Source organism: Mus pahari, chromosome 5 (genome assembly GCF_900095145.1).
Source record: "Mus pahari chromosome 5, PAHARI_EIJ_v1.1, whole genome shotgun sequence".
In the NCBI taxonomy this organism is placed as follows: Eukaryota; Metazoa; Chordata; class Mammalia; order Rodentia; family Muridae; genus Mus; species Mus pahari.
In genome coordinates this window covers 24585800-24600152 of record NC_034594.1, presented here as the reverse complement: position 1 = coordinate 24600152, position 14353 = coordinate 24585800, and the positions used below count along the sequence as shown (strand labels likewise).

At 38.6% G+C, this 14353-nt stretch overlaps 1 protein-coding gene across 1 annotated transcript in view; it reads right to left on the bottom strand.

The window, feature by feature from the left end:
* The window catches only part of Ercc5 (ERCC excision repair 5, endonuclease), a 34877-nt gene that overhangs the window by 19624 nt on the left and 900 nt on the right, over positions 1–14353 (bottom strand). Inside the window, exons 2-7 of the mRNA XM_021197723.1 lie at positions 7484–7659; positions 5956–6071; positions 5373–5459; positions 3227–3287; positions 2296–2439; positions 155–362 (exon numbers count right to left, since the gene is read on the bottom strand). Of these exons, the coding sequence (XP_021053382.1) occupies positions 155–362; positions 2296–2439; positions 3227–3287; positions 5373–5459; positions 5956–6071; positions 7484–7659 (792 nt within the window). The remainder of the gene's footprint in view (positions 1–154; positions 363–2295; positions 2440–3226; positions 3288–5372; positions 5460–5955; positions 6072–7483; positions 7660–14353) is intronic.

Below are 14353 nucleotides of genomic sequence, written 5' to 3'. Positions count from 1 at the left end.
CACACACACACACACACACACACACACACACACACACACACACACACACACATGCATGCCCAGGGAACATCTCAAAAGTAGGGTTAGGGTAGAAAGAATGAGGGAGCCTGAAGATGGGATTTTTAGCTGTCAAATCAATGATGGTGCCTGGTACCTTTTATCAAGATGTAATGTGAGGTGTCTTCAGAGACCACTCTCCTGGACTCCACTTCCTTCAGAAAGCCTCCCTCATCTTGATATTGCCTCTGGATTTGCCCTGAATGCTGCTGGTTCATTTCCTTTTGGACATTTTCTATGTGCTGGTTTAGGTAGTTTTTCTTAAGCAAGCCTTTCAGCTGATACTGTGAAAAGTCATTAGACTCCTAGGGACAAAATAAAAAAAAAAAATTATTGCTTTACACTAACACAGATAAGACCACCATTGTCCAGTTTATTTCAAAAGGTTTAATTTCATAGTATAAAAATAAAACTTGAAAATTAAGGGGGTTCCACTGTCAACTTCATTTTTTTGTTTTATTGCTGTTGTTGTTGAGATAGTCTTCCATTATGTAGCCCAAGCTAGCCTGGAACTCACTATATAGAACATGCTCACCTTGAAGTTGTGCAAATCCTTCTGCCTCTGCCTCCAAAGTACTATGATTAGCATACATGGCATTATAACAGACTTTAAAAAAAAGAATTAAGCAAAAGAAATTATGAAATACCTTTATCATTTATTCAAAAATTATTTGCTGAACTAGACTACATGGCTGTGGTAAGACATGTGATGGTGGCTCAGCAAAACATAACCTTCTAGAATATAAGTGAAATCCCCAGCATTGTCTTTGGTCCACAGGCAACACCAAGTAAAGCAACCGAGGTATTAATAATCATAGTTCATATGAATAAAGCCTTTCCCATGGAGGACATTCCAAGTACTTTTATATTAACTACCTTGAATTATTTCTTTAGACACTCAATGAGACATTTTCTTATCCCCAATCTGCAAATGATAGGCTTGAGACTTGAATACTAGACTAACATGGGAGACCTCAGACAGTTGACTTACTACAAATGAGTCTATTATTAGTCTCATGACTATTAGGACATGGATCGTCTCCTATCAACATCCCATGTACATGATAGATAAGTCATACCAAGGTCTATTCTAGACTACTCAGAACTTTTCTACTCATGGAACCATCCCAGCCTTCCAGCCCTTGCAACATCACAGTTGCACAAAGAAAAAGAGAAAGCCACCAGAGGCTATAGTTCTCATTTCCACTCAAATACAATTTCTACCAGTCATACTTAATGATTCTTCACATCTGTGAAGACACGAGCCTGAAAAATAGATGGAACCTAGATTGTTTTCTCCCGAAATGAAAATAAATTTATTTCTCGTACCCCAAAACGTAATAACATCACTTCCATTCACTCATTACTATTTTTTTATCCTAAATACATAGAAAACCAAAAACGAGTGATATATCCATCTTTTTCATCTTTCTGACACCAAAGTAAAAAGTATCCTAAGGTCTACGGCAAGCTAACAAAACCAAAACCAAACAACTACATAAATTGCTGTTTACATTCTACCTCACCTTTGGAGAATTGTTGGAAACAGCAGGTGGTGGCAAAAGGAAGGGAAGTGGAACTCATGCATCAGCAACTAAAAATGCCAAGTGCTCAATGGCAGCATAAACCAAGTAATCAACAGCTACACGAACAGGACACATTCAACAACACACAACCATGTACACCACCCCCGCTCCAGCTTCCTGTCACTTTGAAATCACCACATTCAGGCCTGTTTCTATTATTAACAAAGAAACAGATGAACACACACAATCCTGATCTGGAATTTCAATTTGGAAGTATTTTCCATGTTAGTTACTTTTTGTACATAATGTATGTTGTGGTGTGAAGTAACTTTTTATGAACTAGCCCAAGAACCATTCGGTGCTGGGCACTTACTATGTGAGACACTGAGTTGCCTGCTGAGAATGTAGCCAGTATCGGACAGGCATGTTCTGTGCTGAGCACTATGTTACAGGGTGCTGAGGACACACACAAGAAAAGGCCTACAGAGTGCAGAAGACTTCTTTGACTGTTTATGGATTATAGTAAATGCATAAACAATGTCTCATGTGACCTGAGATACACAGATGCTATGTCCTTGCAACTGGGACACTGTCTAAATTAGAGACTTAGACTCTAAGTACCACTTCCATTCTCCTCTTCCTTCTGTGAAGCTTTGCTCAAGTTCTTAATTCTAAGCACTGGTGTGCTACTGTGCACTGCTGGGTGTTTTACCTCTGGCATTGCTTCAAACAATGTTCGTCTTCGCTTGGTGAACTCTTTCATGTCAGTCAAGATCTCATGCTTTACCTCAGGAGGCAGGCTGCTGAAGTCCTCAGACTCGACATCTATGGCCTGAGGATTATGAAAGAATTCTTCCTATAAAGAGTAAAATGTTAACATCATTAAATTTATATTTACCCATTTAGGCCTAGTCACTGTTACAGATACTCATTGTGTTTATATGATAGATACAGCCCTATATAATCTATACACAGCAGTATATGTTCTGTGGCAGGCATCACAGTGAAGAAGCATTTATTTGTGGCACTAGGGATTGGATTCAGGGTGTCATGCATGTAAAGTGAACACTCTATCACCAAGTTACATACTCTTGCCCCAAGAAAGTATTCTTATATTCTCAAGAAGCATATTTACTTCTTGAATGGTCATTTGTTTTGAAAAGAAAATAGCTTACTTTGGATATCCAGGAAAACATAATGAAGCTGGACATGGTGCTGTACAATTATAATCCTAGCACATGGGAAGCAGCAGAATCAGGCTGAACTCTGTGAGTTCAAGGTCTACACAGAGAAACCCTGTCTTGGGCTAGAGAGATGGCTTAGCCATTGAAGGCTAGGCTCCCAACCAAAAATATAAGAGAAATCCTGTCTCCAAATACTCAAAAAAAAAAAAAAAAAAAAAAAAGAGGAAAGAAGTACATTAATGCTAAATCCAATATACAAGTACATGGAATGCATGGATTTTACATATACACATACATATCCATCATATACATATGTGCAATGAGAAACACACACAGTTAAAGAGGCAGCTATCTTCACTTTTTATTGGGAACTTTCATAAACCATCATACCTCATAAGGGTTACTCATTTTCATTTCAAGTAACAACAGCTGCTGTGAATTCCCATGTTATGTGAGTACCTGCAATGCTTGCTTTTGATCCATTCTTGCTTGCCATTGCTTTTCATCTTCCTCTTCTGAACTGTAAGTCAAGAATATGATTTTAACATCTATGATTTTTAACAAATTCTTAAAAATTTATTTCCTGAGCTCAAGGTCTACAACAGTGAGTAGGATGAGAAGACTGACTCCATCTGGTGAGGGACACGCGCAAGTAAGCAACTGCAATATGAACTCCTAACTCTACCCACAAGGAAGAGAAGGATGCTGAAAGGAAGTTAAAGAGTAGATCATCTAAAAAGCTTTTGACAGCATGGTTGTTTACGTGGGATTAACCCCCAGAGGTTCATACATTTGAACATTTGATACCTAGTTGGTGGGACTACTTATGCAGGATTAGGAGGTATGGCCTTGTTAGAGGAGGCATGTTACAGGGGTCAGGGTTTGAGACCTCAAGTCCCGACTCCATCCCCAGTATATTCTAGGCCTTCCACTAAGCTTCTGGGCAGGAGTTCTCAGCTGTTCCTGCTGCCATGCCTTCATTCTGCCATAATAGACTCTAACCCTTTGGAACCATACGCCCAACTAAACACTTTTATCAGTTGCCTTGGTCTTGGTGCTTTATCACAGAAATATAAAAGTGATTAATACAGACAGTCGTGGAGGCTTTCCAAAATCTCCTACCTTGATGGATTTGCATTGAACAAACAAAGGACCCAAATGTAGACTATAAGGGAGATACATGCAAGGAAATGCTCTAAGTCCATGAACTGAGTTCTACAGTACCTTGGAAACAAGGAGAGGAAAATCTGCTCATGACAGTGAGAACAGGGGGTGAGACTGAAGAAGAGTGATTAAAGGTCAGAAAGTTTATCCTGAAGAAATGACAAATTTGGGCCAAGCATGGTAATACAGGTTTAACCCCCCCAGCACTGACAAGACTAGAGCAGAAAGATTATAAGTTCATGGCCAGCCTGGACCACACAGCAAATCCCAGGCTAGACTAGGATATATATTGAGTAATCATCATTTAAAAAATACAGGGAGGGAAAAAGCCAGGTGTGATGGCGCATGCCTATAATTCCAGCACTTGGGAGGCAGAAGCAGATGGAGCTCCCTGCTTTGGAGGCCAGCCTGGTCTACAAGCGAGTCCAGGACAGCCAGAGCTGGTTACACAAGAACAAACCAACCACAAAAAGACTCCATAAAAAATAATAGTATTAAGTTTGTAAGAAAGAAAATCACAATATCAGAATTGTAGAGGACAAAGCATACTGTGCTGGGAGGTGGGGAGTTAAGGCGAAGATGTGAAACAGAAAGTTTTCAAGGATGAAACAGAAATAAATTTTAGCACTACTGAGATGCCTGAGGGGAGAGAGTAAGCACAACAATGTAGAGAAAGAGGAGGGCAGGGAGCCACCACAGAGACTGAGAGGCAAGAGGTGAAAGAAAAACTGTCCAAACTTCTGCTCTGCCAATTCTTTAAATGGACACCTTGAGGACTAACCGCCAGCAGAGACTCATGGAAAAACTGGAAAGAAACAGGTAGGAAGGTACCAGGAACGCAGGTCAGCATGACATGGTAGTCACATGGGCACAGAAGCCAAGTACACCGAGAAGTTCTAAGTGCCAACATGTCTAGCAACAAGGTCATTGTAAGTGGTAATTTAGCTAGGCGGTGAGAGAGATGAAAGGAGGCTAAGAAGTAGAATCACCATGAGTACAAACACATGAAAGGTGAGGGATACTGAGAATTAATGGTTTAAGCATGGGTAGAGGCAGAGTACGGGCAGAGGTCAGGTACAGGTGGTATAATCGAAAGTATCTAAAAAGGTTTCGTATAGAAACCCAGTACTTTATATGTTAGTTTAAATATATACTTTTTAAAAATAGGAGTTTAACACAGATATTGTACATGGATGGTCAGTGAACCAAGACGACAGAGATACTAAATGATAATATCAGTGTAGGTAAGGATACCCCCATAAGTCAAAGAAGCCTAGAGACTTCCCAACCTGAGATTATAGGCATTTGATGCCAGTATGCCCAGCTTTTTATGTGGGTGCTAGGCATAGAGTTTGGGTCCTCAGACTTGAATGTCAAGTCTTACAAACTGAGCCATTTCCCCAGCCCCTAAAGTGAAATTCCTTGGTAGTCAAGCATTTACCTATGTTTTTCTTCCTCTGGTAAAGGTGGCAAAACATAGATGTCATCCTGTCTTTGAACCTGAGTAAGACTGGGTGGCACTTCATGTCTGGAAAGCACACATAATGGTCAACAAAATCATAGGAAATGCATCTTGGGTCAATCCTCTTCTCTGACTGATTACTCAAACCCTGCTCAAGGCTGACTTTTCCTTGTCTGGCTCTCCCCTCCCAGCCTGAGTCTCCCCTAAACTACTGTCACAACTAACAACCAAGTGGAAAGAAAGGGAAACTCAGTAGAGCTGCTCACAGCCTTTGCTACAGTCAGGAAGGGCTCTATCAAAGTCAAGTTGGGTTGCAGTGAACCCCATAGGAGAGCACCTGCACAGCACAATGAAGTCCTGTGTTCCATTCTCAGTAAACTAGTTAATTAAAAGAGGAAGCACTATGACAGCATTTCTTTCTCCTTAGTCACAATCCCTCATCCCCAAGTCCAATGCTATCCATCTGCTCGCTCCTCTCCTGACTCTACCTATTGTTAAACGAGACAAAGAGAGAACAGCAGAGTCCAATGAGTGTGTGCAGTCACTGTGGTCTTCCTCTTGCCTTGTGCTTCTGAAAGCAGTTTTCAGAGCCTGCCTCTTCAGAAAGGTTTTCAGGAGTTTCTCGGTGGTTTTTCTTGAGTCAATGGATGCAGAATCCTTCTTCTGCCTTCGCTTTGCCTGTGAAAATGAAGCATGTGGGGTCTACTAACAACAATATATCATCTGAAATTAGGGACAACAGTTGTTCTAGTGACTCCTTCTCACTGCTATCAATAACTATATTCAGATTCTGTGCTGCATAGGGCACACAGAGCACTTGCCTAAATATTACCTATGTACAGCATATCTGGGAAGTTATTACCTAGTGTCAGTTTCTTGTAAATATACTTTAATACCACAAAGAATCTAGACACTATAAAAATTATTCTAAAATCCATTTGATACTATTTTCAACATGTATCATTTGTATGTAATTCTCTCCCTCCAAAATTCAAGATTATGTTAGAGAAACCCTTAGTATACATAATAATAAACGTGCAGCTGAGTAGACAACCTCATTGAGTAGACCACTGCACCTGCACCACTGCAGTTTGGTGGTTGTTCTACTTGTTTTGTTTCCCTGTCACCAAGGACCCTCAAACACGTCCTCAGAAAGGTATCTCTTAAGTAGGGGCTCCACATGAGCAATTAGCAGTCCAACTCCACAAAATATGGACTATCTAAACAGATACTCTAAAGAAACCACTTTCAGGATTCTAGTAATTTCAGTTAATAGGTAAATTTGATCACTACATATATAATAGACTCATAAAAGCTTTTAAAAGAGAAACTGTTCTAAGCCTGGCATGGTGGTGCAAGGCTTTAATAGCAGCACTCAGGAGGCAAAGAAAAGTGGATCGCTGCGAGTTTCGAGCCAGCCTGAGTTTTATAGGGAGTTACAGTCCAGCCAGGGCTACATAGAGACCCTGTCTCAAAAAAATAAATAAATAAATAAATAAATAAAGAAAGAAAGAAAGAAAGAAAACTGGTAAAGATAAATGTTTAAAAACAATTTAAATTAAATCAGTTACATTTCAAAACTGCTCATTGAAAACATACAAGCTACAGGGTGAAGAACTCTTGAAGGGGGAATTAGGAAGAGAGGCAACATTTGGATATAAATAAATAAAATAATTTAAAAAATAAAAGAAAACATATAAGCTGGGGGGTTGACAGGTACACCTTTGATTCCAGCGCTCAGGAAGCAAAGGTAGGTGGATCTCTGAGTTGGAGGCCAGGATACTCTACACAATGAGTTCTAGGACTGCCAGGACTAGACAGAAACCCTTCCTTGAATTCCCCACCCCCACAAAAGAAACAAAAGGTCCATACAGGCAGACGTACGCAAACAGTTAACAATAGATGCATATACATGTATGTATACAATAACAATTGGGGAGAAAGATGGCAAGATTTTGAAGGAGACTGAGGAGGCATATGTGAAAAGATTTAGAGGAAGGAAAGGGAAGGAAGAAATGTTGTAACTGAATTTAATATTTTAAAATTTGCTAATGGTGTCTAAAGAGAAAATCAAATCACATGGTATTTACCAAGGTCTGTTTCTTTAGCAGTGGAGCATCACCATCAAATACAAAAATAGGGCGGATACGAAAAAACAAGAGTTTGCAGAGCCGGTGGAATAATGTGAGAAGATGAGCATTTTCTATCACATTCCCATGGCTATCTCGGACTCCTTTAAGTGCTTGGTTTAGCCAAATGCTAATATCTGGGAGAACCGGTAAAGGAAAACAGTTGGCAATTTTCAGCTTCATCCTCAAAACTTCAGTATCCAAGATATGATACCACATTAACCACATTAGAAAGCATTACTAGAGAAAAGTTAATAGGTTATAAACTTAAACAGCCAGACAGCGTGCCAAATGCAGAAAACTTGGCCAGACATCAGCCATATTAAAATAGTGACCTCTCCTAAAACAAGTCATTATATTTTCTTCTTTTAGTTTTTTCTTTTTCACTTTTTTTCAAAGATGTGTTCCCCCCTTAGTATACTTTGCATTTGTTTCTAAGCATGAATTTCCTCTTTGCCAGTTCCTGTAACTTACCTTAAGAGAACTTTTCTGTTATAATCTTTCCTAGGCCTACTTCTTCCAACCAGTCTGCACCACTTGTAGACCACCTACCACACCTTGCAAATGTGTCTCCAAGACTAAAGCCATGCCCTGACCTAGATAACTTGGCAAACATCTACTTGACTGCTTGAAGACATTTCACACTCACATTCAAACTCTATGCCTTCCTCCATTAAGCTGCTCCTGTCCCACCTCAGTGAATCGCTTTTCATGTGGGCCTGAGTTCTGGATATCAGTTCTTGTATTCTCATTCAACCAGTATGAGACTAGTTCTACCTTGCAAGCACATTCAATCTTTAATATTACAGCACTATATTATTATTAACAAAGTTCATGCCTAAGACCTTTGCAATCAACCTATCAAAAACAAAAGATTAGCAAAAGAATTTTTCAAAATGTTTTAAGTAATTTAAAGATTTTGTTTGGTCACACTCATTAGCTATTATAGGTACATGTGACCTGCAGGTTTGCCACACCTGGTAGTACAGTGAGGTTTGCCAAAAAAAACTTTTTTAAAAGAGATTTATTTTATGTGTATGAGTATACTCTAGCTGTCTTCAGACACACCAGAAGAGGGCATCAGATCCCATATGGTTGTGAGCCACCATATGGTTGCTGGGAATTGAACTCAAGACCCCTGGAAGAGCAGTAAGTACTCTTAGCCAAACCATTTCGCCAGCCCTGCCAAAGACCTCTTTTAACAAGATCCTTTGGATGTTTCCCATTGGCTTTAAGATACCATACACAAACCCTTCATGACCTATGAAATCTATAAATGATCTGGCCCGTGCTCATATCTATTGTCATATATTAAGCCACTACATTCCTGTTAGAAACCACTCATCTCTTTCCAGCCACCAAAGACTTCTCCCATACCAACTTCATGCTCTCCCACTGAGTTACAAACTATGTACACTTTCCTGGCCTCAACTAACACTTCCAGATATACACTTATATGATGTGTATTATTATATGGCAGAACTATGAGCATCTAACACTTAACACAAGTATGTATCCTTATGGCATATACCATCCAGTAGGGAGAGTACCAAACCTGTAAGCAACCTTGTTTATCTAAACAACTTGTTTGTAATACAACCCCGCCCCCAATAAGGCCTAACATATTGTAGATAGTATGCATTATTTTTTAAAAATTGGAATTTTAAAAATTAATGTGCCTTCTGATCTGGGCTGGTGCCCTGAGCAGACCTTGGGTGCGAACTCTGCGGCCAGTTCCAAAACACACAAAGGAAGATCCACTCCCAAGCACTCTAACATGCCCAGGATCACAGGATCAGAGGTGAAGAGGACACACATCAGCACCAACACCAGAAGTAACTGGGACCAGCAGGACCTGGGCACCCAGGAATTCTGCCTGACCAGTGGCATGGATTCCTTCTGGTCTGAGCCCAGGCCCTGAGCAGACCTTGGCCATGTTCTCTGCAGCCAGTCCCACAACACCCAGAAGAAACTCTACTCCCAGGTGCTCTAACACACCCAGGACCACCGGACCACAGGAGCTTGGTCAAACCAGGATCTCAGGGTCCCAGAGGCAGCTTGACTCCCAGGGGCTCTGACACACCCAGGATCTCAAAATCACAGGATCCTAGAATCACAGGATCATGGAGACAGCTGACCTCTGAGGAGTTCTTACTCAACCAGGATCACAGTGAGAACAGGCCCCAGTCATATACAGCAAAAGCAGGTAGCACTAGAGATAATCAGATGGCAGAGGCAAGCATAAGAACACAAGCAACAAAAACCAAGGTTACTTGGCATCATCAGAACCCAATTCTCCCGCCATAGCAAGTCCTGGATACACCATCACATAGGAAAAGCAAGATTCAGATCTAAAATCACTTTTCATGATGGTTATAGAGGACTTTAAGAAGGACATAAATAACNCTCTCAAAGAAATACAGGAGAACACAGGTAAACAGCTAGAAGCCCTTAAAGAGGAAACACAACAATCCCTTAAAGAATCACAGGAAAACACAATCAAAGAGGTGAGGGAAATGAACAAAACCATCCAAAATCTAAAAATGGAAATAAAAACAATAAAGAAATCAAAAAAAAAAAAGAGACAACTCTGCAGTTAGAAAACCTAGGAAAGAGATCTGGAGTCATAGATGCAAGCATCACCAACAGAATACAAGAGATAGAAGAGAGAATCTCAAGGGCAGAAGATAACATAGAAAACATTGATACAACAGTCAGAGAAAATGCAAAATACAAAAAGTTCCTAACCCAAAACATCCCGGAAATCCAGGACACAATGAGAAGTCAAAATCTAAGGATAATAGGTATAAAAGAGCAAAGATTCCCAACTTAAAGGGCCAGTAAATATCTTCAACAAAATTATAGAAGGAAACTTCCCTAACCTAAAGAAAGAGACACCCATGAACATACAAGAAACCTACAGAACTCCAAATAGATTGGACCAGAAAAAAAAATTTTCTCCTGTCACATAATAAACAAAACACCAAATGCACTACAAAAAGAAAGAATATTAAAAGCAGTAAGGGAAAAATGTCAAGTAACCAATAAAGGTAGACCTATCAGAATTACACCAAACTTTTCACCAGAGACTACGAAAGCTACAAGATCCTGGGAAGATGTCATACAGACCCTAAAAGAACACAAATGCCAGCTAAGGCTACTATATACAGCAAAACTCTCAATTACCATAGATGGAGAAGCCAAAATATTTATTGAATATTAACAGTTGAAAATATTAAAATCATGTTCTACAACATCATGAATATATTATTGATAATTTTCTCACTGTGCTTGAAATTAGCATTTTCTTAATGTTTAACTACAAAGAGTTTTTGCTATTTTGAAATTTTTAAAATATACTTACTGATAAAATAATTTCTCTTCTAGAAACACTTATAATCTAAGTAAGCTGACTGTTAAACAATGTAAACAGATGTATAATGTGTTTTAAATGCTCTTTCACTATGTCAAATGGTATCATATAAGGGCTTTTGAATATATTTCTTAATAATTCATTTTCAATATTTTATGATCTTTTACCATGCTTAACTTCCAAGGAATATTTTGTATGTTTTGAAACAATTTAGTATTTAACATTAGATATAGGATCCTCAGTTATGGATAGTATTAATTTTTAGGGTATGAAAGGATATGAATATAAAAGTTGAACAATTTTTTATGTATTATTTGATTCTCAAAATACTCAACATTATTAATATTTTTGATGTAAAAATGCATTTAAATAATAAAAAATTAAGGGAAAATAAATAAATAAAAACTAATGTACAGTTATTCATTTACTACTGCAAAAGTTGCTAGTGTAATTTGTGTTCTAAGCCAATATCTTAGGGTTTCTACTTGCTATGATAAAACACCATAACCAAAAGCAAACTGGGGGGTTTATTTGGTTTACACATCCACATCACAGTCCATCACTGAGGGAAATCAAGGCAGTGACTCCAAGAGAGCAGGAACTTGGGTACAGGAGCTGCTTAGCAGCTTGCTCCTCATGGCTTACTCAACTTGCCTGCTTATAGAACCCAGGACACAAGCCCAAGGGTGGCACCACCCACAATTGGCTGGGCCCTCTCCCATCAATGGCTAATTAAGATCTTGCTTGATCTTCCAAAGGTATTTTCTCAAATGACTCTAGATGACTCTCATGCCAAGTTGACAATATGTGTGTGTGTGTGTGTGTGTGTGTGTGTGTGTGTATCTCCATCCCTATATATTAAAGAGCTCCCATGTAAAAGTAAATCCAAGACCCTATGGAGATACATTAAACATTGTATTTGTGAACAAGACAAATACACCCCTATGTCTGAGATGCACATATTCTAAATGAATTGACACACTAATTGCCAAGAAATAATAGGATAGGAGAGTGATTATGAGTTTAGCACTCTAGTTACAGAAGGGAGAAAAGGCCTAGGACAGAACTACTTCTACACAGTTCCTTGTGGTGGGTGCAGAGGTGGGGCACTTGGGTATGGAAGGTGATATACAATATACATAACTGTGTAGTTTCCATAATGAATTTGGACCTTAGGAGACATGTAAAAATCAACTGCAAGGAGAGTAGTTTTAAGAATGTCTCGAAAAAAAAAAAAAAAAAAAAAAAAAGAATGTTACAGCAGCCCACGTGAAAGGAGATGATAGTGACAGCAGGTCTCAAACATGACTGATCAGGTCCAGGATTCATCTTAGAGCAAGCCTTCCACAGTCTCAGTTCTGCATTGCTCTGGACAGCTACTTCTACTTGGTCCATTTCTGCTTGCTACACTGCCATAAAAAGTTTCCATACAAGAGAGGCCCCTTGGTCTTGCAAACTTTATATGACCCAGCACAAGGGAAGGCCTGGGCCAAGTAGTAGGAGTGGGTGGGTAGGGGAGCAGGGGCGGGGGGGGGGAGAGTATAGGGAACTTTCGGGATAGCATTTGTAATGTAAATAAAGAAAATAATAATAAAATAATAATAATAAAAGTTTCCATACAATCAATCACTTTTGACTTTATAATTGAGAAAACTCAATTTTAGAGTTAAGATGCCTCTTAACTCATATATATGAGTCTAGGGCCTATAGCTACTGAGAAAAGATTAAACCCCATATTCCTAAAACACTAAATCACACTGAAATAATTCCTTTTCACAATTAAATTAACCACAGCTTACCACTTCTCATGGGAGGTTGAGAGTTCCAACACGAAACTCTTAGTAAAAACAAACAAGCAAAAACAAAACAAAACAAAACAAATAAAATCAGATAGGCTGAAAGAATTTACACAGTTTGATTCGTCAATCTTCAACACAAATGTGGCAAAACTAAACTCCCCAAGGGCTAGAAGAATTAAAGTATGAAGCAAAGGCAAAGTCAAAACTTGCTTTAGAATTTAAACTCAAAGAAACAATAACATCTGAAAATAAATGGGACTGTTCCTTAGTCCTGGAATTAGGTGAGTGAAGACTAAGTTAATCCATCTTGTTCATGTGTTCAGTGAGAGTACTATCTGCTTAATACTGTTAATGCTCTAACAGATGTTAAGGTCAATAATGAGAAAAAACTAATCTGTTATTTCCTAAAGTTTTTTGACACAGACATAAACTGTTTAAATAAGACACTCAGCTATTCACATGGTCTAAAACCCAAACAGTTTATTTGAAAAAGTATGTAAACTACAAACCTGAGATAATTGTGGATGATTTATTTATTAGCAAACCGAACAAATTTCTAACACCTAAATTTCAGATATCAGAATTCTCATGATGAAACACAGAAAATTAAACTACAGAAGAATCCTTCACAATTTTCTATAAACGATCCATTATTTCAGAAAAGCTTAATAACCTCATAAACATAACTTAGCACCCCAAATGGAACTCAGACATTTATGAATAATCTACATGGCTTACTTTTCCTTTGACAAACCTGAATGCTAGGATGCTTAACTTCCTAATTTTTTATAAGGGCTGGAAGAGAAAATAACATAAATCCTTGATGGTGTTATCAGCAATACATTTTCTCAAAGATGGGTATGGAACTCTGGTATGTCATACATACTAAGAAAGTGCTCTACCACTACTAAACTGAAACCCTTTGATGAGAATTTAAGAACCCCTCACTAAAAATTGTTCTTCCATCACTAATTATGGAGAAATCCTTAAACTGCAGTGACACCGAAAAACCACTAGGGTGCGTCTACAAAGCTCTTCGAATTACCCAACTTACCGTACCCTGTGCAAAGACTTTTAAGACAAATTTTTAATTTTTGTCATTGATGTATTTGGCATAAAATGTAATTTTTTCAAAACTGCAAGTTCTCCATTAACTATAAGCTGGGCACATAGTGAAGAACCGACATAGTTTACATAATGGCAATGGCATGCCACCTCCTACGGATACACATACAGGCATGCACGCACGCTCAGCAACTATTTACAGGAATTTCTAGTTTGCATTAACAAAACGATGTAAAAGTACCATCTAAGATAAAAGAGGCACTGTAAAACGGGCCGTGGAACAGACAAACGTAAACAAAACTTCAAAATTCGTATCACATTTTCAAAGTGGGAGACAAGCAAAACTCCAATGACACAAAACTAAAAATTCACACACCCATCACAGAAGCTGGAGGAAACTAATTCACTATACACCATATAAATTTTTTTATTCCAACAAACAAGAGGTAACTATTCGGGCTGGTGACATGGCTCAGTGGGTAAGAGCACCTCATAACCATCTGTAACAAGATCTGATGCCCTCTTCTGGAGTGTCTGAAGACAGCTACAGTGTACTTACATGTAATAAATAAATAAATCTTTAAAAAAAAAAAA